The 26964-nt window shown below is 34.6% G+C and overlaps 1 protein-coding gene across 5 annotated transcripts in view; it reads left to right on the top strand.

The window, feature by feature from the left end:
- LOC134529309 (ATP-citrate synthase) overlaps positions 1-26964 on the top strand; it is a 247610-nt gene that overhangs the window by 184701 nt on the left and 35945 nt on the right. For all 5 annotated transcript variants that reach the window (XM_063363226.1, XM_063363224.1, XM_063363225.1 and 2 more), the window contains exons 18-19: positions 12239-12382; positions 23293-23489. In XM_063363226.1, the coding sequence (XP_063219296.1) occupies positions 12239-12382; positions 23293-23489 (341 nt within the window). The remainder of the gene's footprint in view (positions 1-12238; positions 12383-23292; positions 23490-26964) is intronic.

Raw genomic sequence — 26964 nt, 5'->3', positions numbered from 1 at the left:
CACCACTGGCAGTATTTAAATATCACTTTTTCAGATGTTTTGCCCTATTCCTCATTTCTTCTGTTGGCTGGAATTCTGCCATATTCTTCCTAGAAGAGATATGCAACAAAGCATTTAGCATTGACGATTCAAGACATGACCTGTGCACTGACTTGATAAGGTTGAGCTTACTAAATATCCTTTCCACCCCTGCATTGCTGTGTGGAAGAAAAAGCATTGCCTTTGCAAGTTTACAAAGCAGTGGAAAACATGTTTTCCCATTAATTTCATACTGTGACACTTTATGCCAGGCCTGCCACCAAATTAGGTTCCTAAATCCTCTTTACAGCATTTAAAAATCCTGTAAAATTTATAGACATTGACATAATTTATTTTTTGTGGTAATTTTAAATAAACATTGCATTCCAAAACATAATTTAAAAAAAATCAAATGAATGTAAAAAAAATTTAAGATTTGCCACTTACATGACAAAACTAATAGTTGGTATCACAATAAAATGAAAAGTAATTTAAAAATTTCTCTTCAGTATATTCTTTGGTGCTTTTCTTATTTACAAACTATAAATACATCCATACAACTGAAGTTATTTACAAGTTAAAAAAAAAAACAAATGTATTTCACATCATTAACTAGCTACTTTTTCATGTTCTGTGCTCTTTTCCGCATCTCGTCAGTGGGCTTGAAAGCCAGACCTGCAGATGTTCTCATTCTGCAATGCAACAGCGCATTTAACATTGGTGATTCCATTGACGATCTGTGAACAGTTTTAACCATCTTGAAATTGCTGAAAAAACCCTTTCCACAGCAGATTTTCTCCAGTTGCAGCACCACTCAAAGCTATTACTTTGTACAAATGAGTTTCAACAATCTCAGATGGAAATAACCTTGCTAACACTACAACCTGCCTAGTGACTGTAACATCAGTTGATTCATCAATCATCAGTGTGAAAAATTGTGTTTTCATTGCATAGGTAACATAATCTGCAGCTGATGTACCCAAAGATTGAATAATTATCTGGCTAGTTTTAGTGCGAGAACAAGGAAAGTTTCTTGCGATTTCACTATCTGGAAACATTTGCGGGACAAGTTTCGTGAAATTATCACTGAGTTTCACAGATAAATTGTTTTCACAAATGAAGTTCGCCCATAACAGTTCCGCATCAATTATTTTGTTTGGTTTGGTTACAAAACTTGTCAAAGAACAACTCTGATCAGCAGCTCGTTGGTTTTTCGCATGAACTTGCGTCTTCAAGCCGCCCTTTGTCACGTTCAGTTCCGAGTTGCAAGTCGAACAAACGGCGGAAAATCCCGTTTTGCCATGCCTCAACCATTTCAATTCTTGCTCCCATTCTTTACGATAACGCTGTTTATAAAGTGACCTGTCCGGCGAAGCCTTTCGTTTTTTCTCCATCACAATCAGCTAAGACCAAAACTACTACTTAAATCACGTAAGAAGTTTGTAAACAAATGCCGCACCTAAAACAATGTAATGGCAAAAAAGACCAATGTTTACTGATGCCATGACACTTCTTAGCGTTTAACTCAACAAACAAAAAACATTGCCCCCAAAACCATAGATACTGTACTTCATGAAACGCTATTTGGGAGTAAATGTTTTTGGTTTGTAGTTAAACGATTGGAAGTTCCATGGCGCTACACGTAATGTGTGTTTGCTTTACTGTTGGATGCTTGTATGGTTTGACAACTTCAAATTGGTAGTTGATTGTAAATATTTACACGAACTTGACACGAACGAAATTCAAATATGAAAATATTGGCGAAGCGTCTTAAATATCCGTGAATGTCGCCGTTTATCCGTTAGTCCGTTTTAAGCTTCAAATATCCATGAAAACGGATAAAATCCGTAAAAACGGCAGGCCTGGTATAGATTCTTTTTGAATATACATTTACTAAATATTATGTGAAGAAATGCTTTACATTGTGAGAATTTCATTGCACTTGGGTAATGGTTTGTTTGTTTAATGCTGTGTCATGGGAAGAGGTTAACTGAAATTTATTATGAGTTATGTTTTCGGGAAAATGATATAATTTTGAAATGGTTAAATATTTTAAATTAAAGTGCCACACATTTGTGATGATAAATGTTTATTTTGGATTAAATGACAGGGTGACAACATCCTATATTAAAGGTATGAAATGTAATGCTAAATGTTAATGAATAACAGTCGTCGAGTTTTGAAGCTCCAGAAGCAGTTGTGTGTTCATGATGTCCAGAGTTCAGGTGAAATTTTTCGTATTGTCCTAAATAAGGAGCAAATGTTTTTCTTTGTGTAATGTGATTTGTAAGGCAGCTGGGGGGTCAGGAGGTTAATTTTAAATATGTTTCCGGCATGGAGTCCGATGTTTTTTTTTTGAAAGGGTGCGTCCCTTCTCCTTTGTCGCTCCCACCCCTCATCAAGGTTAATTTTATGCGATGCTGTTGCTGAAAGGGGAGGTATGATTTGAAACCTGAGGAAGGGCAATGGTTCATGTAATTTGTTTTTGAAGAATAGAAGCATACGACTGTAGCTTAATTAAGTGTTTGTCATGCCATGACTGTAGAATTGTCAACTTGTTTGTGGAAATTTAGGTAAAGTATGTAAAGCTTAAAGTTTGATATATAATGACAAGTGCTGTGCATATTTGTGTATAGCTTTGCATAATTTTTTGTTTTAAATTTTATAAATAGGTTGGCCGAGCTGACTAGCAGCTAAAAGGGTTGTAATTGAGCGCCCCTTACCTTTCGGCTAGCTCAGGAGTTAGGAAGGAATGATAGTGGAGGTTGGAATAACCTTGGTGTATTTTTTGTGTAATTTGGTAATAGGTTAGCCGAGTTGACTAGCGGCTAAAAGGGTTGTAGTTGGGCGCCCCTTACCTATTGGCTAGCTCGGGAGTCAGCATTGATTAAATTGTGTGTAGTATGTAAAAGGAAAAAAGTTATAAATATTGGATGATGATATTTTGTTGTAAGTAATAGAATAGGAAGGTTAAGTATAAAGAAGAAACATGAGTCATGTTACCTAATGAAAATGTAACGCATACATATGGATTTAAGTTTGGTTACATTTTTTATGAAACTGGTAAATTTAAGTGTACACTTTAAAAAGTAAAGTTAAATATATTAAATATGGTTGGCAAGATAGGGTATTGAGAAATGTTGAAAACCTGTGCACATAACCTTTTATGAATTTTGTGAATGATGTTTTCCATCAATTATGTGATAAATTTAAATCATTAGAGTCTTTGTGTCTGGTAGTAAAGTTGTATGCTCTAAGATTATAGGCTGGAGTTGTTGTCTTGTAAAGACAGAATGATACATTCCAATGTTGAAATATTTCTATGTCAATGTTGAGCACTGGAGAATATTTTGCTGTAACACTAATGGTTGTGTTTTTTTTTGTGAGGTTGTCTGGGCGGCAAGGAGGTTAGCTTTAAATATGTTTTCCGGCAGTGTGACCGATGTTTTTCTTTTGCAAGGGTGAATCCCTTCTCCTTTGCCGACCCCACCCCTCATGTGTCGTCGATATTATTGTTTATGGCATTCAGAACCAGGTAAAGGTTGAAAGGAATAAATAAGACATGTAATGTATCAAGGTATCAGAGAATTTGACACTTCAGTTTGTTGTCAAGTAGCATTAGCAGGATCTTAAGGCACAGAAATAAATATAGTTAACATTCAGATTGCTTATAAGTTGGTTTCAAGAATTTTTTGCCAAATAATTAAAATGATAAGGGTTTTACAAATGTTGAGAAAACATGTGTTGTGCATTATAGATCAGAGTGGATATGATACAGAATTTAATTGCAAAGTGGCTAATGGTGTACTATTATCAGCAATGTTTTGCTATTGTGTTTTCGAGGCCGCTGGGAAGCAAGGGTTTAAAATGTAATTTGTATCAGGCGAGAGGCCTATTTTATTTTTCAGGGCAGAGAGTCCCTTTTCCCTTCGCCGCTTCCACCCCTCTGTTAAAATGTTTCTTATGTATTAATATGTTTTGCTTATGAAATGGTATGAAAAGCTAAGGTTTAATTAATTCCACTATAAATTGTGAACATTGTTATATTGTACACATACATACGCAAGATGTTATGAAACTTTTACAGATTATTGTTGATACTAAATGAGATGATACAAGGTTGCCAACTGTTGGAAATGTGTAAAGGATAATGCTTTCAGTTTAAAGAATGTTGTTCAAAGATAAATTTATGTAAACAGTTAGACTCTTTTGGTACTTTTTGATTTAATTCTATAAATTTAATCAAAAAGTAGGGGGGGTTATGTAGCATTGCAGTATGCATGCCTTTTCTATTAATAATATTGTTACTAAAATTAGGTTAGGTTGCCATTATATTTTATTCTGAATTTATAATTATTTAATAATCATGTTTCTTCTGTCATCCGTTCAACTTTGTTTTTCTACTTATCTTTGCCTAATATTATTGTAATGAGTTTTATCTATTATTTATTTAAATTTGAATATTGTATTATAATTATATATATTACATTTTATTAGATTGCAGATGTTACATAAGGTTCTAGAACTAGGGACCGTGTCTGGGGTGAGGTATAGAAAGAGAGAGGCATAAGAGGCCTGTAAGTGCAAGTGAGAAAGAAACAGTGATTCCCCAGTAAGAGAGAGACAAAAGCTGTGATTCCCCACTGGTCGTGGGAAATGTGTGATAACTGCTGTCTCACGGTATGGGAGAGAGAAGGAGAATGTAAAGTCCCTAGCTCTATGGTTAGAAAACTGTTTTCAGTGTGTGTTCTGTACTCCTATTGGCTTGTATCTGTAAGTGTGAATGAAGCGTGCGTGTGATTGGTCGGTGAGGTCATGTGATATCTACTCCCTGCGTGGAGGAGACGTGTCATGAGTTTATCAGTAGTCGTCGGGCGATCGCTGCCAGGTGAGGCCGCGTTTCGGCTGCTCGCGGTTTTTCACCAGGTGTGGCCGTATTTGAGGCCATACTGATTTTTGTATAATTACAGATTTCGGATACTGAAATATTTAAGCGAAGTTATATTTTTTATTAATTTTCATCGCCCGGGCAGCGAGCATTTCTCGACAGGCTAATGTACGACTGGAATGAGTGAGCAAAGTATTGAAAGTGTTTGAATTCGTCTGTGCATTCTATATGAAAGAATAAAACAAAAACTACAATAAACGCTTTAAATCTTTTTATTTTTGTAAGTAACGAACCGTTACACCCTGTTAATCAAGGTTCTACTATATAGTTTTTTCTTGAATGGTAGAGAGAAAAACAAGGTTCAATACATATTACAAGTTTGCACACACTACACTGCCATGTTGTCTCTCTGCTAATTGCTTTGCCAGTTCTTGATCTACGTCTTTCTGCGCACATTCTACCCTTTTTTATTTCTTTTTCTGTCCTTGTAACGGAATATTATCCAGAAAATGTTTTCCTGTGAGTTGAGCCAAACTAACTCCAGAATCACTTGTGGGTCCTCTTCAAATACAGCCAAGTCACTGGAAATCTGCTTCATAAAAGCTGTAATTGATAATTTTCTTTGTTTTTCCTGACTGGACATAATACATGCATTAGATATTCCAGTAAGGATCATGTGAAATGTCAACTTTCTCCACCATTTTACAGATCTGTGGTTAAAAGCTCTAAGACATACACTGATCTGAAAGGTCAACACTAAACTTCTTGGCATTTTAACTGACAGCAGCAGGCTTGATCTTCTCATTTCCCCTCCTGTCATATGTAATCATCTTAGCCTCATGTGTGCTGAGCATGTAAACATCCCTTTTATCCTTCCGACGAAGCACCATCATGTATCCTTTCCTGCAAAAATTTTGCTCCCCTCTTTGTGATGCTGGAGTACGAAATGCACGAGGCATACCAAGCCGGTTTATTTTAACAGTTCCAACCAGTCCTGTGTGTACATTTTCCAGCTGCACAGCTAGGGAAGGGCTGATATAATACCGGTCAGTAAAGAGAGTGTGACCTTTACCTGCCAAGTCATCCAGTAGTTGCATGACATCAGTAACTACATTGTCTTTGCCACAGAACACGTAGTTCCAAACATACCCTATCTTTGAGTCGGATAGCATGTACAACTTTATTCAATAATGACTGGGCTTTTGTGGCATGTTTTGCATGAAGTAGAGCCTACCTTTGTATGCACACATTCCTTCATCTATTGTAATGTCTTCTGCAACTTGAAATGATGTCCTACATTTCTGACGCAATTGTTCAAGGAGTGGGGCACTTTGTACAAAGGATCAAACCCAGGTTCACCTTTCTGTTACATGAGCTCATTGTCATTCAAATGAAAATATGCTAACAGTGATAAAAATCTATCCCTTGAAATAAAATTGAAGCAAAAGTTTCAGGAAACCACTGGTGTGGTGCTCCAGTGGTCTTTTACGTCAGGGCCATCAGAAATGCTCATTTGAATAATAATGGCAAGAAACTTCTTTACTACTAGAGATACAGGCTTCCAACTGGCTAACCTACTTTTGGGTGAGATTCTGTTGAGATGTTTTTTTCTTATGTATTTTTCGGCAAGCATACAGATTTTGTCTTCTTTCATATGCTTGATGATATCAGCATTTATAAAATGAAAAAATAAATGTTTAGTTGTGCACTGTGTTCATCCAAATCTCTTTCTGGCACAATGCTAGTTTCCCCTCAGTACACATTTATGGAAGGCATCCTATAAATTTTTGTTCTTCTTGCGAATCTGTTCGTAATTTTCAGTTTTCTCTACTTCTACTTTGCATTTTGCTGCCTCTTATACCTTGCTATCGCACAGGGTTGTTTAAGGAGGCGGATAATGAGTTTGGGTGCCACCACGTGGTTTGTGGTCACGTGGACCCGGCAAGACTCTTTTCTCGGGCCGTGACGTCGCCCAAGTGCGACAAGGCACACAACCCTAATAATGCTTCGCTGGTTCCTAACACCCGCTCTCAGCGGCGGGCACGCTGGTACACTCGTGTAATGCCCTAATCTTTACCTAGGTGGGCTCTAGGCGTCCCACACGCCAGACAACTACACCGGGGCACCCGTGACCGAAATAATATTCACTCGAGATTCACACCTGATATTTATTAACCATTTCTCGTCTCTACATTGTTCATGTGAAGCGGATAAAAAGCCAACGGCAAACAATCGGTTTAGGAGGTGGGCCAGATCACCACGTGGCCTGACCAAAGAAACGTAATGATGTTAAATTTAAAATGCTCGAGGAGCTTAAATTCTTATTGAAACAGTCTACCAGCCGGAGTAGGCCTCGAAGACAGAAAGAAAGCGTTTTAGATTAATATATGCGAAACGGATGCTAACGGATCAGATATTACCACACAATGAAGTCAACGAGGTGCAGGAGCGTCCCACTCCGGGCGGCGGAAGATCAAGACTGACTGGTCAACAGGGTGTCATGGCGTCTTCCAACCCTCGAGTTCCCGTTAGCTTGTTAACTTATAATTAATCTAATTACTAACATAGTTTACCCTTTTAAAAATTAGTAATAATTAAATGACAATTTGTGAGACTTCCATCTGATTTCATAACAGTATACTTAATTAAATATTGTCTAAAGATTATTCGTCGGCAGTTCCTGAAGCGGCCACGTGTGGCGCTGCGCCGTCCTTCCTGTGACTTAAGACAAAACACTGAGCGAAATTATAAAAACACACAATACATAGCCCTTTATTTCTTTACTTATTAATTAATATTTTACGTTTCTGGGCTGTCGCCGTGCCTCTAATGCCTCTTGCGGCTCACACACACACGCATGCACACGTCACCGTGGCGGGCAGTTCAAACAGAGGGTGATGGTGGGAGGGTGGTGGCGCTGGCGGAACAGGGGACACATCGGGCTCAAGGTAGGGCGCAGCTCTGGTTGACGTCAACCTCTACTACAAGATCTCCCTCTCTGTCTGTCACAAGGCCTGCTTCTGTCTCTGCTTCACCCTCTGCTATCCCCTCTATCTCTGTTTCTTCCCCAAAACATCTCATATTGAGCCACTGGTAATAATCTCAGGCCCATTTTTCAGAATTGTTTTCCATGTCACTGTCTGTGGCAAGTAATAAAGTGAATTAGGATTTTCATGTGAAAAAGCAAAACTACCTCATAGAGAATTTTAATTACTATAGAACTTAATGCGAAATCACAAGCAAAAAGATGCATGTGCAAACAATATTGCTTTTGTAATTACCAAGTAAAATACAATTTTATATTCCAGTTATGATTTATATGAAACCATAGCGCAGTCATGTTCATAATTTTTACTGTGAAAATTAGAAAAACTGACTACATAACTATCAAATTTTTGAAACCATGTAACACATATATTTTTGTTTTTTGTTTTCTGGATACAATGATTGCATACCTACGCAGTCAATTGAAAATCCTATGAAACCAAAACAAAAAACCAATACAAAAAATTTATCTTACCTGAATCAATATTATTAAAAAATTTATCTTGCCTGAATCAGTATTATTAAATATTCATCTTACCTGAATCAGTATTATTAAAAAATTCATCTTACCTGAATCAGTATTATTAAAAAAATTATCTTACCCAAATCAGTATTATTAAAAAATTTATTTTACCTTAATCAGTACACTTATCCCTCACTTAGCATGTCTTCAGATTGCACGAATTCATTTAGCGCTATGTTAATTTTACTGCCCCAGTCTTGAATAGCACGTCTGTAAATTTCAGTTGGCACGAAATCTCCGCAGGTAAAAAAAGTCGTGCATGAACCACGAAGTCTATTTCAACTTCTGTAAACAACAGATGTGCCGGGGCATGCAGTTATGATTATGAAGGGGGGAAGAGATGTGCACGCAGGTCTGACTATGCTATTGGCTGTTGTACAAACATCAGCTATGGCAAGTTAACACCTTGCGTGCTATGGACGTAATTTTACATCTTCTGATTTATTTCGAGAAATGCGAAGGACATACTGGTACGTCCATGATCTAAAAATTAAAAATACTTTTCTACGGCTAGGCATAGTATTACATCCGCCGTGTTACCAGGAAAAGTTCTTAATTTTAGTTTGGAATGCCACCACTAGATTATATAAGAATCGAAACTGTGGTGCGGTAGAATCGATTGCCGAGCTTCTGATGACCTGAAAGTTCTTTCTACGAATGTTAGGCGGCAGTGTAGTTCTCAACTACGTGACATTGTTGAAATAAATACTTTTGTTGCAGCTTTGCGGACTATACACTCTGGATCACACATGCACAATAATTTAGTGCTATACACGTATATACGGTATAGTTTTCTGATAGCAGGCTTTTTTGTAAGGATCATTGGTGACATGCAAAAAGCAAAAATTCAAAACACATTTTTTTAATTTTGAATTTTCATGTCTAAACATGTTTACTTTTTTACATTTATTTATTATTTTGAATGGAGCAACATTTGCAGTTATAAACACTAACATATATCTGTTGGAATGCTTTTAGGGACTCTCCCTGTTTCAAGGGGACTTCCCTGTCATCTGTGTTCCCACAGATAGTCGTTGTTACATTTGCTACGGACTGCTGTGCGTCAATAAATAAATGTTATTGTAAATAATTATATATAAATAAGTTTGCCACAAAAATGTCAAGTTATTAAGTAAAAGTGACTTGCAAAATGAATTTGAAGATAGCGATCTTGACCAATAATTTTTTGTATCTTTAAATAATTCTGATTCATGTAAGATAAATTTTTTAATAATACACCTATCCCTCACTTAGCACGACTAATGCGTTCCTAAAAATGCTCATGTTAGTCCGAAATCGTGTATTCTGAAGCAATAGTTTCCATAAATAGCAAGGCTAATTTATTTAATGTGTTCCAAAATTGTGTAGGAAAATATACTTTACGTAATATAAATGCGTAGAATAACACTCAACGATAAATATGTCACACCATTATCCCATCGCACTTTGTATGACAACTACGACACTGCGTAACAGGAGATACGTGGTTATGCACTTTGTCAGTCAGCTGGCTGACTTGCCCGCCCGGGCGTGACCTTCAACTCACGTCGCGTACCTTTCTAAACCATTCTTTACTGACAGTGAAACCGATATTACTGTCCAAATGATTACATTTCAATTTTTTTTTAAATTTAAAGTACTTATTCGCGTATCACCACCTGGTTCACACCAATCCTGTCCGGCCAATGATTATTTTTTTCATTGTAACATTCATTCAAAACCTTTTCCATGTGTATCATCTGTACATTTCTGTTCCAATATCTAATGACAAATATATTCCCGCTATTACAACCAACAGCATCAGACATATAAATTTTTGATAGAGTCCTTATTTCGTACGATTGTGCGCACAGTTGACTTGCTTAAAACTAAAGTGCGACCAACATAAGTGTGGCCTTCATGGTAATCTGTGAACCGTAATACTTATAGTTTTGTCTCAAATACTGGAACATGATGCATTATGCTCTCACTTGGGAAGCCTGATTCCACTATGATTCTAACCGCAGGTGATTACGCACGTACAGTTACCAGCAGATGAATGGGCAGACGTTGCTTTTGTTTGTGTGAACTCCTTGCCACTGGCTAGACTAAGTTCACGGCCTGGTCTGTGGCTAGGCAACAACAGTACTGCACAGAGGCATGCGTGCAAACATAAAAACATTCAGTCCTTTACACTCCATAGCCGCAACTTAATAAGTTTTCCTGGTTGATAAGTCTTAATATCTAAGTATCTTAAAATTTTTGATGATTTAGTCAAAGTGCAAGATGGTTTTTTTATTTATAAGAAGATGCCTATACCTATTTAAAAACTGGTTTTATGCCACTTTTTAAAAAGTACATAGTTTATATGACCTTTGAAATGTTTTAAGTATTGTTATTTTTAAAGTAGTGAAAATTTTCCTAATTAGAAAATGGTATATAAGAAATATTTTAAAAAAATTAATTTTTCCTTTTGTTGACAACTTGTATTTTGGTAATTTGATAGTTTTGGCCTGTTCCACAATGACACGGACATTGAAAACATGGTTATGAAACACGGGAGTGCAAGATACTTATGTTTTGCTATCCTGTCTGCCAGTTCCACAGTGCACGGAAATGTAACATATGGCAAACATGAAATTTTTTTAAAAATTTTTGACCAACACAATCATAACTAAATGATTCATGCAATGGGAAATTCTGTTTTAATACAATTTCTTGGACATATGCCATTACAGTTTTGCATATAAACCCAACGATGAACCTAAACAGGTATTATGGACAACATGACGATGACAGCACTGATGAACACATTCAAAATTAAATATCAGACAGCACATGAATTCCATGGAAGTAATTTAGTTATGAAAAACATAATAACAGACGAACACAGTGGCTAACGACGACGTGACAGTTTCAGCAATAACAGTAAATGCAGACAGCAAAACGTGGACAACGTAGCAAATATACGAACACAACGATGAAGATAAACAGATATTATGGACAACACAATGACGACACAACACCGACGAACACAGTAGGTTTCCTATGGAAAAACCGTTGCTATGTTTCGGAACTGGAAAAAGTTTTTCCATTGTCCGATATTGGTCTGTTTGTGCGTGATGACAGGAACTGATGCCAGATATGTGTTTCAGAGATAATTCTGAACAATAGGGGCTTACCTGTAAGAATTTAACCAACCAACTAAATTATTTTTTGTACATTAACTATTAATTATTTATTTGCTTGAGGTACATTTGTGATACTACAAATGGTTTTCTACCTTTTGATAGTGGTGAAGGTGATGAAGTAAAGGGGTCATTAAAAACTCCTTAATTTTTGACTTCTCAATAGGGTATCAACCATGTTTTATTTGTATGTTCATAATGGATTGCATAATCAAATATTATATCATGCTGAAGATTTAATTTCAAACATGTGTATTATTTTCGTTTGTGAAAAAAAATTCTGTGAATTGTGGATTTTCATAAATAACAACTTACAAATAACTTTAACACAATAAATTAAACCAAAATAATTTTCATTAAATATAATGTGTTATTCCAAAAATTAAGTAAGCTAGGCTACTTTACTTTTTTTTTTTTACATGTGAATGAGATTTTGTGAGGATAGATATATTTTAAGTTGGCCGGAGTGTGGCCTGCACAATCCAATTTTCTACATTCATTTTCGTATAGTAGATCCTTGAAACTACAATGTTCTACGGCAGTAGCATATTATAAAATAGTGAAATTCATGTCTTAATGTTAAGATTTGGTTTGTAGGGAGATAGATTTGGAGGTGCTTTGGATGGTGCAGCAAGGCAGTTCAGTGAAGCTTACGATACTGGATTGATTCCCATGGAGTTTGTTAATACAATGAGGAAGAAGGGACAGCTTATCATGGGTATTGGCCACAGGGTCAAATCGGTGAGTTGCAATTTATTCATGTTTTTTTGTGTATTTTATATACTCGTTTAGTATTAAAAATTAAATTTTTATAATTTGTTTTTGTTTTGCATCTTATCAACAAGGTTATTAAAGATGAACTTGCACCACTGGGGTAAAGGAAGTTAAGGAATAAATGAGCATGGCCTGTAGTTAGGAATCATCCCACAGTTTTCCTGTAATGATTTTAGGAAACATTGGAAAATGGAAATCAGAATAGATGGATTGGATTCGAACCCAGGCCCTCCCTATGCAAGTTTTACATTTTACTTTTGCACCACCTCGCTTGGTGAATTTCTGTTACTGGATTTTTAATAATGTATATTTTTCAGTGGGCGGTTCGATTTATCACACTTTCAAAATTAGTATAAAATATAAACAAGAGTTCCAATTTTCCACAAACAAATTTTAATATCACTCTTTCACCTACTTTTTTAATAAATATTTTTATTAATATTATTATTAATTTGTGTACAAATTTTGAAATTAATGATGTAATTTAATTACTAAACATTTATTAATTTTTTTCTAAATTTTCTTCTAATTCTTTGTTTCTTGTAGATTAACTTAATCAGGTTAATGAGAGTTTATATTTATAATTTTCCAGGATTTAATTCAAGTCAGTACTATTATACATCTTAACTAGTGACGATTAAGTAAGTCGGTGTTAAATAAGACGTGACTTAATTTTAACATTCCCTGGTATTTGTTTAAAGTGTGTCAGGTTATTTAATAGGCATTTGAAAGTTTATAATGAGTGAGAATATTCCGTGTTATTTCGTGGTTTTAGATAATTATTAGAGATGTATGAACCTGCAAATTTTTAAGTCGAGTCAAGTCGAATTTTACAATAATTAGTTTCGAGTCGATTCGAGTCGAGTTTGTAGATCATAAATTCAAGTCGAGTCGATTCGAGTCTGAATTTTTATTTGAATCTTTGACACTTAAGTCGAGCTTGAATATTTGCACTTTATTGCTAAGAGTCCTTAGATGGTTTGTCTTGTTATATCATGGCCCACTTAATCAAATATATTTAAAATACAAGTATTAATACAAATAATTCATTTAGGTTAAATTCTTAACTGATATAATACAATTCAATAATTGAGGTATAGAGCATAGAATAAAAGTATTTTCGAAATTTTTAAATTTTATTTAACAAATATCGCCCAACTGTGAAAATTAAAAAATTCGATATCTCCTAAAGTATTTGAAATTTCTTATATCCGCCGGCTTTAATGAAAAGAGGAATTTAAAGAGCATATAATAAAAGTATTTTCAGATTTTTAACATTTTTTTTTTTTGCAAATACCGCTCAACTACATATTTACCTTATTTTGAACCGAACGAGTTAGCTGCGGCCTGTAGCATTCACGAGTCAATAAAAAACATTGAATATAATTTAGGCTTGTTGGCGCGAAGGTTAGGGTAAGTTTCACACAATCATTAGAACATTTTTGAAAACTTTCACTTATGGGAAGTGTAAGGCCGTGCTACAATTGGCGCAACATTACAATAAACGTTCCCATAACAAATATAATACATTTAAAGATTATTGCTACAATACTAACGCCGTTACGTTGCCGGCCAATCGCAAGCTGGCACTTCCAACCAATACATGCTTTTGTATTTGTATTGAATAGTTACACTTTATAAAATACTTTATACTTCATAATTAATTTTAACTTGCTACTTAACTTGGATAGCAAACAATTATACAAAACGCAATCTTGCCGAACGTAATAGTGTAAACAAACACAGAAAAAAAATTCATGTTCGCCAACCTATACTTCCTAAAATTAGTGGAGCAAAGTTTTTTTTAAATGCCATTTCGTTTTTGGTGGCGTATCAGTCGCATACATGCGCACAAATATAACGCTACCGTTAATTTGTTATTGAAACGTTGCGCCGATTGTAGCACGGATTTACTAAAAACAAAAGTAATATTTCTGCCAATATTATGATTATAAAATTTAATTCGTGTTTTGTTTATTAAAAATGTGTTCGTCTTCTTTGCTATGTGGTCACACCTGTTAAGTTGGCAATATGTAAAACTAAAATATAAATAATATGGCCGATTGTCGTCATTGTTTGTAAGTACGTGTTTCTGTCTTACGTACGTAATTTTTAGTGTCGGCCGAAGTCACGCAAGGAGATATTAAGAATTTATTGTAATTCAATTTTATTATATTTTATCATAGAGTTTTACCCGAATTTCCTTTCGAGTTTCGCCCCGTCGAGTAAAATAAACTCGAATGCCGAGCCGAGCCGAGCTGATGCTACTCGCTCGACTCGACTCGAATTTTCGAGTCTCGGCCCATCACTAATAATTATTCATTATTTTTAATGCTGTAAATTTATATTGCACTGTGAATGTAAAAATTAACTTGATGATTTTTTGCTTCGGATGTATAAGTTAAGTAAAGTTCTATCACATAATACTGCAGATCCTAATTTTATATTTGTTTTATTTCAAAATAAAATTTCATTAGGTAATTATTAAATAATCTGCTATTCAATACTTATATTTTGGGTCCAATAATTGCATTCTGTCTTGATTATTTAAAACTTAATATTAATTTCTTTTATTGAAAATTATTTTCCAAAGTTTTTGTTTTTTTTTATTTTTAGTGTCTCATAAATTACAATCATTCATAAATATCTCATATGATTATATTAATTATTCTTAGTCCTTATACCAATAAAAATAAATAAAATAATCCTTTTTTTTCCTTTCTTTAAATTTATTTTAAGATTATTATATAATGTAACATAGCATATCCTTTTAATTAGTATACTTTATATTATATCATTTTTAAAAAATTATGAATTTTAACTGTCACAATGTTAAAATTAAAACTTCACTGTCACAAATAATACATTTTTTTATGATTGTTTTGCAATACAGTATTTGAATTCTTCATTTTTATTTGGTTTTTATTCAAGGAACATTAAAGTTTTTTAATCTGAAGCTTTATTTAATGACTGAAATTGTAATGCTTTTTAACCCTTATCCGGAGACGTGGGGTCTCCGTGACCCCAGCAAAACTTTAACTTGCTGCCATCTATGTGCAGTTCAAGGCACTTGCTTGTGGTACCATCTACCTTTCGCTTGGATATCACATAGTCTCCTCCTGTAGTGTCAGATTTGTTTACGCTGTCTGGAGCTAGATATCAGGTTGAAAAGATAACTTGGGGTCGTAGTGGCACCACGTCACCAGTTATGTTTCTATCTCAGAAGTGATAAAAAGGCTTCTAAACGAACATGTGTACGTGTGGGCGATCCAGATTATGACGAAACTATTTCTAAGTGGTTGAAAGATATTTTTAGTGACTTAAGTTATCAAAGTGTGTGTGGAAAAGCAATGTGTGATGATTGCAGAGCAAACAAATGTGACTTTTCGTACAAATTTAATTTTTTCAAACAATGTTCGGCTAATATATTTTATGTAAAAATGGCATTTTCAAAATATATAAGTATGCATGTGCTTTCTAGTTAGCTCGATTATATATATTGTTGTGGTTTAAGCATTGGTTATGCAAGGAAAATATTTGGAGGGGAAAAAAGTAATTTCTTTTTTTGGGAAAATTTATCTGTTGTAGATTTTATGAAAAAGTCTTATTATTCATAGAAGTTTTCTATATTTTGTTTTGTCACTATATCTATATTGAATAGCAAATAAAACTTTTAGGCTACCATCTGCTTATTTTTTTTAAAAAAGCAATTATTACAAATAGGCATTTTTAGATTTATTTGAGCAAGCACCAATGGAAAAAATTGTATTTTATAATTGGTAAATAATTATTTACTAATTTATTTTTTAATTTAATTAATAAGTATAAAAAATGCATTAAATAATTTTACATGGAACAAAAATAATTTCTAATCAGTTAACTTCTACAAAACATTTTGGGGTCTGAGGGGCACCACGTCACCAGATATGTCAAATATTTTCACGTCTCCGGCTAAGGGTTAATGTTTTGAAGATATTGTTTATAAAAAGTTGTACCACAATCACAAGATAATTTCTCTAGATTTAAATATTTACTCTTTTTATAATGTTTTTAATTAATTTGGTTTTTGATGTTTATATTTTTGGTAGGAATTTTTATGGTTAATTCTAGGGGTGCACAAGTACTCTAAATTTTGAGTATAGTCGAGTTTTAAGTACTCGACTCGAGCCTGATATGAAAGCTCAAAAAATTTGAGTATTTCACTGTTTTGTTTAGGGACATAATAAAACATTCATGAGACATATTTATTACAAACCTGAGTAATCTAGGCCTATATACCCAATAATTATGGTACTTATACAATGCAGTTCAGTAGGAAATGTGATTAGTTGATGCAAAAATGATTAAAAATTTATTTCTTAAAATATATGTACCGTCAGCATGTGATGCTACATTCTCCCGCCATTTCATTATAATTAACAATGTAGATCATTAAGTATTGAATTTTCTAGCGATGGTGGCTGATTTTACATAATTTTGTACTATGTTTATGATTTTCATTTTTGTTAGGATGTATTTGCAGTCATTTAGCACATAGTTGTCATAATTTTGTCTATGTTAACCTATACTCCAAACAAAAAAAATTGGTATAATTTTCAAGCAAGTGCCATCCTCAAAATTTTGTGGAATTTGCTGCAGTAACAACTGTTTCCTAAAATTAGCTTCGTATATCCTTTTCCACGTGAGTTATACCTTGCATTACTGAAAAATAAACTTACAAAATGTATATTTTAATTTCTGCCTGGCTTAAAATAAAAATGGTGCACATAAACGTGAAGTGAAAATAAATGAACTATGACTGACGAAAAAACACTGACGAAGCATCATAGTTATCGCACAAACACAATAGTTACCATAAAAGAACTACCATAAAAAAAACTACAGTTAATGTAGAAAAACCATAGTTACTGCAGAAGCATGATAACTACCACACATGCACCATAGTTCCATAAACAATTAAAATATATATTGTGCAAATTAATTGTTATGGCACTGCTACTTCTCCCGCAGAGCACAAGAACAATATTATTGTACATACACCCTGAATATTCTTGTCCTGGGCGTATATTGTATAAGGCAATAAAGAACTTGAATATCTAAAATAGCAATAAAATTATAGTGTCTGTGTGAAAATTTATTTTCATTTTAATTTTCCAAATCAACATCCTAAATTTAAAATATTCAACTTCAATGCAACTGGATAAACATATTTTAATCCTTGTGCTTCATAATATAATTTAAAAGAGTTATTCTATTTTTTTATTAATTGGTTCTAGTTGCTTACAAATTTTTTGTAAATATAAATACAGAAGGTAGGGAGTGTAGGCTATTATTGAGGTAGCACTATGATAGTTAGTAAAAAAACTGTCATGAGATACTATGTGCAGTGTATACTTTTGTGACACTATTTTCTCTTAGTTTAGCTTAAAAGGAAAATGCTAAAACAAAAATTGCTGACTACCCTTACTCGACTCAAAAATTTTCAAGTTTTTTGCTCTACTCAACTGGACTCAACATTAAAAAATGCTACTCGTGCTCCCGTAATTAATTCTTGTACATTTAGTATGTGATCTTTATTATTTTATGTTTATTATTTTAGTTATTTTTATTTTCTTCTTTAAACACGTCTTAAAATTCCTCGTATGATTATCTTTAGATATTTTTAATATTATTGTTATTGTTTAAAAACTTTACTACTTTATAATTAGTACATCTTGTTGGTACATGAACCAATGACTTACTGTAGTACTGTAGTACAGAATATAGGACTAAATAACATTTATTATATATTGCTACCTGTTGGAGATCAAGTCAGCAGATTGGTTACCTCCTAAATAGACATGACAAGATTAGTCGACACTTAACTTACATACAAGAATACATTGTAATGATGTGAAACTGTATCTTGTCTGTGACACTGTGGATTCTATCCCTAAAGCTGGTGCTGCAAATACAACTAGCTTCTGGGTATAATATAATAATAAACAACAACACTCAACTGTCATTTTCACCAGCAATTTTCAAAGATTTACGAAATATTTGTCACATGGGACTTAAAGTGAAGTTAAAATGACGTGTGCGTGTTAGTCTCCGGCAATATACCACAGATTTTTACTGGAAGTCATTGTATTTTCACCGGGGAAAGGTCTAGCCTTATGCTCTCCATGGTACCGGTACTGGGATTATGTTTACGGTTCTCAGTGCCAGTTAATTAGCTGAGAACTGGCAGAACTCAGAACCGGGACCGACCCATCACTAACACACATACATAAGTGCATGCACGCAATGATATGGAAACCTACTTGAGTTGTGTTAGTTTATGCATGTTAACAGTATTCTCCCCTTGTCTTTGTGTGTGCGGCAGGGTGTGATGAATCCCACGTGATGTACTGCACAGTATGATCCCCCCCCCCCCCCCCCCCATTTTGATGCTTACTTTCACCAGTATTCTGGCATCACTCCTCGTTCCCGGACAGCTAGCCCGTGAAGTTGATGCCACAATACCAAGTGCCCACTCACTCTGATTCTGCGCGCAGTGCTCGTCTGCCTCCCCACAGTCTGTCTTCAGCAGACTGGGATCTGACTGCTTAATTTGCTTCTCAGCTTCTTGGTTTCTTGGTTTGAGCTCTGTGTAGCTGTTCGCAGGGTGCTCCCTTGCTTGCCGTCTGCATCGGAGCTCACACTCGCCTCCACAGAGATTTCTTCCCCCTTGATGGCTAGCTGTCTGGCCATGCTCTGACACCATCCATGGTTGAGTTCCCACTATTGGACTTGTGGTCACAATCCCTAACTGGAGACTCTCCTGTCGAAATTTCAGGGTGAGCTAATATCTTGTTGACTCGCCCACCAACCCTGATGTTGCTGCTGCCTCGTTGGTTATGCATCATCTGCACTTTATTCTTGGGTGAGGCAGACTATGTCAAGATTGATGACGATCTGTGTGCTATGTTGTTGCAGAGGATCCCCGAACATTGTTGTCTTTTGCGGAGTGTGTTGAATACTTTGTTCATACAATACTGCTCTTTGGCTGTTGGGCTGCCCCTGTGTATACTGCCTTGGCTCAGGGATGTCAGAACCTGAAAATATCTCTGCTCTCCATGTCTTTAACATCCTGGAACCTTGTCGATACAAGTACTGAGTGTGCACAAGTCTCTTCACTATTGTGCAAATGCTAGAAAACTAATTAGTAGTGCGGGCCCAGAGATAACAGGCATGCACCCTGTAACAATATTTTATATGTTTTCCGTATTATTTTATGGGCGTGTATAAAGAATTTAACTATAATAATTTTTAAATATAAGTTTCAATCAAAAAATTTTTTTATTAATTTGTTTTATTTTATGATTTTTGATGCTTTTTTAGTTTTGGTTTTCTATTTATTTTGTAAGAATAATAGAATTATATTACTATAAATTAGTATGAAGAAAATATTTAAAATTTCAAAAATAAAAATTAATTATGTTATGTATGTTGAACCTTCATGATTTAAAAAAAAATTATGAAAAGAAATTAATAAATAAAATTCAAGTTTGGTTTTTAAAGACTTGTAAACTAGACAATTTTTTATAGCTACACTTGTAATAAATAATTCTTTAAATATATTTGTTGTTTTTTTATAAAATATTAAGATTTTTGTCCAGTTTTGGTTAACCTCACACTAAATGTTAGATTTGGTTTGTTTTTTTATATCATTAATTTTACAATCTGATGTATTAGCTCTATAATATTTAGTTTAAAAAAATACATCTTATTCAAAAAACCTTTTTTTCCCACTGTCTTTAAAAGGAAATCAGGGGCCTAAAATTGTTTAAAAAGCTATCTTATGACATGGTACGTTAAAATCGCAATTGCGATAAATGCGAAATAGATGCGAAATTTCCGGGTTTTTGCGAAATATATGCGACGATTTACAAAACTTTGAAAATCATTAAAAGAAGTGCCGATTGGCCCTACACAACAAATTAATATGTTCAGAATAAGACTTAACTAATTAAGTATACCGTTAATGTTTTAACGGCAAATACATACGTTATTCAGGATTCGGCAAACACAGTCGTATAATTTTGGTCGCGCATTCGCGTTTACTGTCGAATGTATAGTAAAAAAAAATCCCGTCCATGGCGCTAATCTATAATGCGAACACAATAAATATATCAATATTATGTTTGAAAACTATTTAGCTTGCAACATTATCTAATCGGCTGTAATCAAGACGAAACATCTTTCGATTTTGCTATTTTTTGCTTCCGAGGGTTGCTTACTAACAAGAAATTACAACACAATAAACACGGCACGGCACAAGCTCGCCACGAACAAAAGCTGTGATTCGACGATGTAGTTCGAATATCGACAACAGATCGCAGCACATCTGAAGTGCTGCCGCGTTGATCTGGCGTTGGAAGTTCGAACTACATGTACGTGCGCGAGCCTCAGCATACAGTCGAGTCGGCGCGCTCACACTGTCCGTTTCGAGGCGTTTATCATCGCATGCATTTTTTATTTCGCTGCGCACGTCTCTAGATATGGGGCGACCCAAAATAACTATTAAAGACCGTGCGAGAGACTACAAAGAAGAAAAATTTTATGTAAGTGAATCGGGAATTTTAATTTGTGGGATATGTAATATAAGGTTGGAATGGGAGAAGAAAGATAACTTGGACAAGCACTGTCAGTCAGGTGGGCATAAAAGCAAAAAAAAATCTGTTGAAAGTGACCCTCAGTCCAGCAAGCGGCAAGCCAGTTTGTTTGAAATAAATGAAAATGCAAAGAAAGCCAAGCAGGAAAAATCAGAATTTTTCATGGATACTGTGAAGACATTCCTTCAGGCAAACATACCACTACATAAATTAGATAATTCAGCAGTGCGTGAATACTTGTCAAAATATGTTAAGGGATCTGGTGACTTGCCAGCGGGCGACAAGTTGAGACGAGTTTATGTAGAGAAGTGTGGCGAAGATGAGAGAGAGAGACTTTGCAAAGAATTTGAAGGAGAAGACGTAGTAATAGTTGCTGATGAAACGACTGACATTCAAGGACGATGTGTTTTTGCAGTATTGTTTAGAACTGTAAACAGTTCAACAAAACAAAAGGTTGCTCTTGCCAGTTGCTCTTTTCTTGATACAGCTACAGGGACATCATGTAGTCAAGCTATAGTAGATACTGTTCAGAAATATGGCATTTCATATGATCACATTGTTGGTCTGGTGTCAGATTCAGCTCGGTATATGAATACCTGCCTCTCTGCTCTGAAAGTTCTTGTTGGAGACCATTTGATACATTTTAAATGTTGGGCCCACAAGATTAGTCTCATTGGAGATGTCTTTATGACAGAACTGCCAGAACTTAACAGGCTTATTGTTAACCTGAAAATGTCCTTTCTTCATGGCAGAAAGATAAAAAATTTGTATATTAACTTTCTGATGTCAATACCCTGAATTACCTCCTGTGTTGTTTCCAAAACTAGTCATCACAAGATGGAATTCGTGGTTTAAGAGTGTTGTCTATCTTGACACATACCTAGATCCTCTTGCAAAATTTCTTTCTCAGTATGTAGATAAAAATGCAAGTAGTCTTTTGGTATGCGAAACACTCCAAACCCCAGAACTGGAAATGCAGGTAAAGACACAGATCACATTCGTTTCTGAAATCTGTCAACCTCTGATGACACTGATTACTATTTTTGAAGGCTCTGAGTACCCTTGTGGTCATATCATCTGGGACCACCTTGAAAGAATAGATTTGTCATTGGGGAGACAAGCAAAAGGATTCTTCCCAGAAAAAACTGCAGCATTTTTGTCTCGTTGCAACAACACAGTGATGAAGGCAAAAATGACTGAAAACCTGAAAAATGCCTGTACAAAAGCACACATAAAGCTTGTACTGCACATGGGTCCATGTGAAGCCAACAATCTATACAGGGCATCAGGCAAACTCTTAAACCCAGCTGTTGCAGGACAAGTAGTGCAGGTTAATGAAGCATCTGTTCATGCAAACAGATCAATACTGCCTGCATGCAAATCTGTGGATTTGAAATTTATGGAAGGCTACCTATATTTCCATGAGCAGTTGGTGAAACAGCTTAAAGAAGGAGCCAAAGTTGATGTTCTTCAGATTTTGTTGGCAATGCGACCAAACTTTGAAGAATTTTGCTGTGCAGCTATCAAATCTCTTTGGTTACCAGTCAACAGCGTAGATGCTGAAAGGTTTTTCAGTAGCTACAATCTTGTGCTTACCGACAGGAGGAGGAAACTGACAGAAAATAACTTGGAGACTTGTGCTATGTTAAAGTTCAACCAGTAGGATTAATAATATTTACATTGTGGGTGTAGTACTGTAATGAAAGTGAGTGGACATATAGGTATGGGTAAACTGTTGACTGACGGTACACAGGAAAAAATGTATATTTTAAAAACTATTTTTTTCATGCTATAAATAGTATAACATTTTTATATCTTAATTTTATAGATGCTGCAAAATGCAAATTTTCTCAATGTATATGTGTTACAAAATGCTATTTTCCTAATTTTATAAATGCTACAAAATGCTAATTTCCTAATTTTATAAATGCTACAAAATGCTATTTTCCTAATTTTATAAATGCTACAAAATGCTACAGACCACAAAATAAATGCTATGAAAGGTGTTTGTAAATGCTCTTTTAACATACCTCTACTTATGACCCTATCTAGTAATATTAAAATTATGGATTATGTTAAGTTATTAAACTTAAGATGTCAGTACAAGACAACTATTTAAGTACTGTTTACTTTATATTTTATTGGTAAATATATTTAAGGTTCTGTTTATGTAAAATTTATGTTAAATTAAATCTTCAGTTGAAATTAAGTTCCAACACTTGTATTTTATTGCATTTTTAGATAAACAATCCTGACATGCGTGTGAAGATAATCAAAGATTATATAGAAGAGAATTTCCCAGTAAAACCTTTGTTCCACTATGCTCTTGAAGTAGAGAAAATAACCACATCCAAGAAACCAAATCTCATACTGAATGTTGATGGTGTGATCGCTGTTGCTTTTGTCGACCTTCTCAGGCACAGTGGCAGTTTCACAAGGTAAGTCTGTCTTTTTGCTGAAGCAGTATGACTTCTCTTTATTGACTATTTTGAGTTTTAGGCAAAGACCTTAAAAAATTACTGTAAATGAAACTGATCAAAAGCGGTGGTGAAATAAGGCAAAGCAGTGCAAAATTTTGGTGTGAACATAAAGTGGTACAAAAATTAGTTACTTATATTAATGCCAAGTCTAAAATTTAGTACTAAATGTTAATTTATGCCTCTTTTATTTCTTAAAATTTTTATTGATTAGCCTATGCATTGAAACTAAAGAATTTTTCGTCTTGTAATAATAGTTTTTAGTAATGCAGACTATCGCCAAAAATCTCTTCTAAAAAATTGGGTCTACATTTAGACATCATCTCTGTAAAATTCATACAATTCAAACCAACAATTATAATAACTTACTGTTCAGTCATGCAGACACATGGTAAGAACTAACAAGGTGAGGGTCAGAGTCAGAACGGACTCACCTATTTGGCTTAAACTGTGTGAGTAGAAGCAGGTAGGTGTTCCGTTCAACGTTCTAAAATATCTCGTCTGAGTGGGCCCTAGGAAGCGAGGAAAAGCTCTTTCAAGATTTTAAAGTAGAGTTTGAGGAACATTTTTCATAAATGGTCAAGTCAGTGGCGTGGCACAGTGTTGAAGCACATTGTATAGCAATCCACTGGCTCGGGTTCGATACCCACTGATAACTTCTTTTTTCTTTTTTAATTTCTATTTTTATTGAACTATTAATTATAAAATTTAAATATACCTATTTAAATGTTAAATTACATAATTGAGTGAGGTTTTGAATAAAATAAACATTTACGAAAATTCTAGGGAGTAATTATCAATGCTGCTTTATATTTATTATCAGAAGAGACATTAAGGGCCGAATTCAGAAAGCTCTTTCGACGGTTATCCACACACCGAAAGGCTTTTCCATTGAAGCTGCTCGGCAGAGACGTTTTTCAGTGGTTGGTTGACTGCTGGATAAGGAGAGCCAACCACTTGAAAGTGAATGTGGTCTGAAGCTCATTCGAATGCCTGTTCAGTTGAAAATTGGCGGAGCAGTTGATGGTTTTAATATATATTTCCCACATAAAAACGTGTTCATGTATGTTTGTAATGGTTTAAAACATTTTTGTCATATGGCAGATATGTAAAATATGTTTTGGAATTAAATATGCGTTTTTTAAGAAATTGTTTCGCCCGCAAAGATATGGATGAATTTCCAAATCACATTGACGAGGTTTTTGAATTTTGATGATCTTAAAAATAAAAATCCAGTTCCGCGAAGGTATATAAGAAATTTAGCAGACCCGTTTGATTTTTGTCGGGATCAAGAGTTTGAAACAATTTTTTTTCTCTGTAAGAAACTGCATCTGTTTTTTTTGTTTTGTTTTCGATTACGGTTTTGTGCTTTCTCACGAGATAAAAAATAATCACTTTTTCATTTGGAGAAAAAACTATAATTTTAGGCAACGTATCCATCTTAAGAAAATTTCTCAACCTCGTGTAGGGTTACCAGACGTCTGGCAAAAGGAGGACATGTCCTCCTTTTTATGTATTTTTTTGCGTCCGGCCGGATTTTCCTTAATGCTCCAAAATGTCCGGCTTTTTTATAAAGTGAGATAATTCCTGCAGTTACACTCTGGGCAAAGCGCGCGCTGTCCGCAGAGTCATCCCACTAGTAAGTAGTACTATGACAGCTTGACAGGTAGCAGCACATGCAGAAGGACGTGTTTTCAATATGCTGTATATGAGTAGTTTGTTTGATTCTTTATACTGAAACTGTATTAAATGCCAAAACATTGTAAAATATTGTACTCCATTGTAATTAATTCATGGCTTTTTTAAAAAATATATATATTGTCCTCCTTTTTAGTGAAATGTCCTCCTTTTGCGAGATGAATGTCATCCTTTTTTATTATCAGTGTCTGGTAACCCTAACCCAATCCAAACAAAATATTATTTTCCGTGGGAGAGCAAACAAACGACAATCGAAATGAAATAGGGCGCTTTTCCACACACACTCCAAGTACTTGATCTAAGAAAATGTTTGTGCCATGTTGCCAGATCTTCACTGAAAGTGGATGGGAACAAGCTTTCAGCTGGCAGTCATTCGAAAGGCGTTTTTGAAGTATGAGAGGTGGAGAGTCTGCCAGATGAATGAGAGTTGGATGCACTTTCGAAGGTCAACTCTGAATTCGGGCCTTAATTTCTTTCATCTTCCAATAAAATAACACATTTTATGACATCACTGCAGACACATGGCGAGATGGTGTTAAAAACTGTAGGAAAAAAGGTATAGTAGGTAATGACTGCTCTGAATGTGCAAAAGAGAATAAAGAAAAAAGGATCAAATGGGGATATAATGACAACAAAACTGCTAAATGTTGCTAAACATGGTTTTCAAAGGACATAATTTAAAAATCACAAAAAATGCCCTACAGTAAATATAATTCAAACATACATCATTTAAAACAATTCCTGTTTAAATATCTTTACATTCTATAATTAATAGTTTAATATTGCGAGAGAAAAAAATTAAAAAGGAAAAAAAATTGTACCACTAGGTTTTGAACCCGACAGGGTTGGCTGATTTAAACCAAATGGTTTTTTTAAATACTTTATTTCTAAATAAAATATTTGAATTATTTTTATGAAAGGTCTAACGCCACTCTAATAACTACAAGAGTTTGCTCATTAATGTATCTAGTGATTTACAGGAACAAAAAATTACATATTAATCAAGATCTCATCATTTATATTATATTAATAAGTTATAAATCATACCCAGCCTAATACTCCTCTAAAATTTAAAAAAATATTAAATAATCCCTGTTCTGTGGGGTATCCTCACCTTTTCTGTAAATCCCAATTCAATGGGAAACACCCATTCTATAGAGGATCCTCCTCATGTGAAATACCCTCTCTGTGGGGAAGACCCATTCTATGCAGAATCCTCCTGTGGTGAAATATCCTATCTGTGGGGAAACTCATTCTATGAAGTCCTAGTGTGGGTTAAGTCCCAGTCCGATGTGCAGATTTGCTGGACTTCAGTCCTTTGATGTTTTAACTTTTATGGTTCAACATGAGTGGCAGAAAGCGGGATGTTGTATGGCTTCATTTGAAGAAGTTGAGAAGGAATTGAGAAAAGGTACGAGGGCCAAATGTAAAAAATGTGGCACTGAACTGGAAGGTCAAGTCCTCAGAATGAAAAATCACCTATCTAAATGTGAATGTTCAGCTATGCAAGTTGATGAATATGATGCAGGTAAGATCCATAAAGTATAATACTATTGTCTCTTGATTTAAACAGAAAACATGGTTGTGTTAAATTTGCTACATATTGTAATTAATATGAAACCAAGTCATTTAGGAATATATCAAGTTTTCATTCTTAACTTTAAACAAGTTACATATTAATAATATCAGTAAGCTTGCTCATATTTTATTTGCTTTAGACTGTTTACATTTCAAGCAT

The sequence above is a fragment of the Bacillus rossius genome, chromosome 2, assembly GCF_032445375.1.
Source record: "Bacillus rossius redtenbacheri isolate Brsri chromosome 2, Brsri_v3, whole genome shotgun sequence".
NCBI lineage: Eukaryota > Metazoa > Arthropoda > Insecta > Phasmatodea > Bacillidae > Bacillus > Bacillus rossius.
Note: the sequence above shows the minus strand (reverse complement) of the source record. Positions and strands in the feature narration are given on the sequence as shown.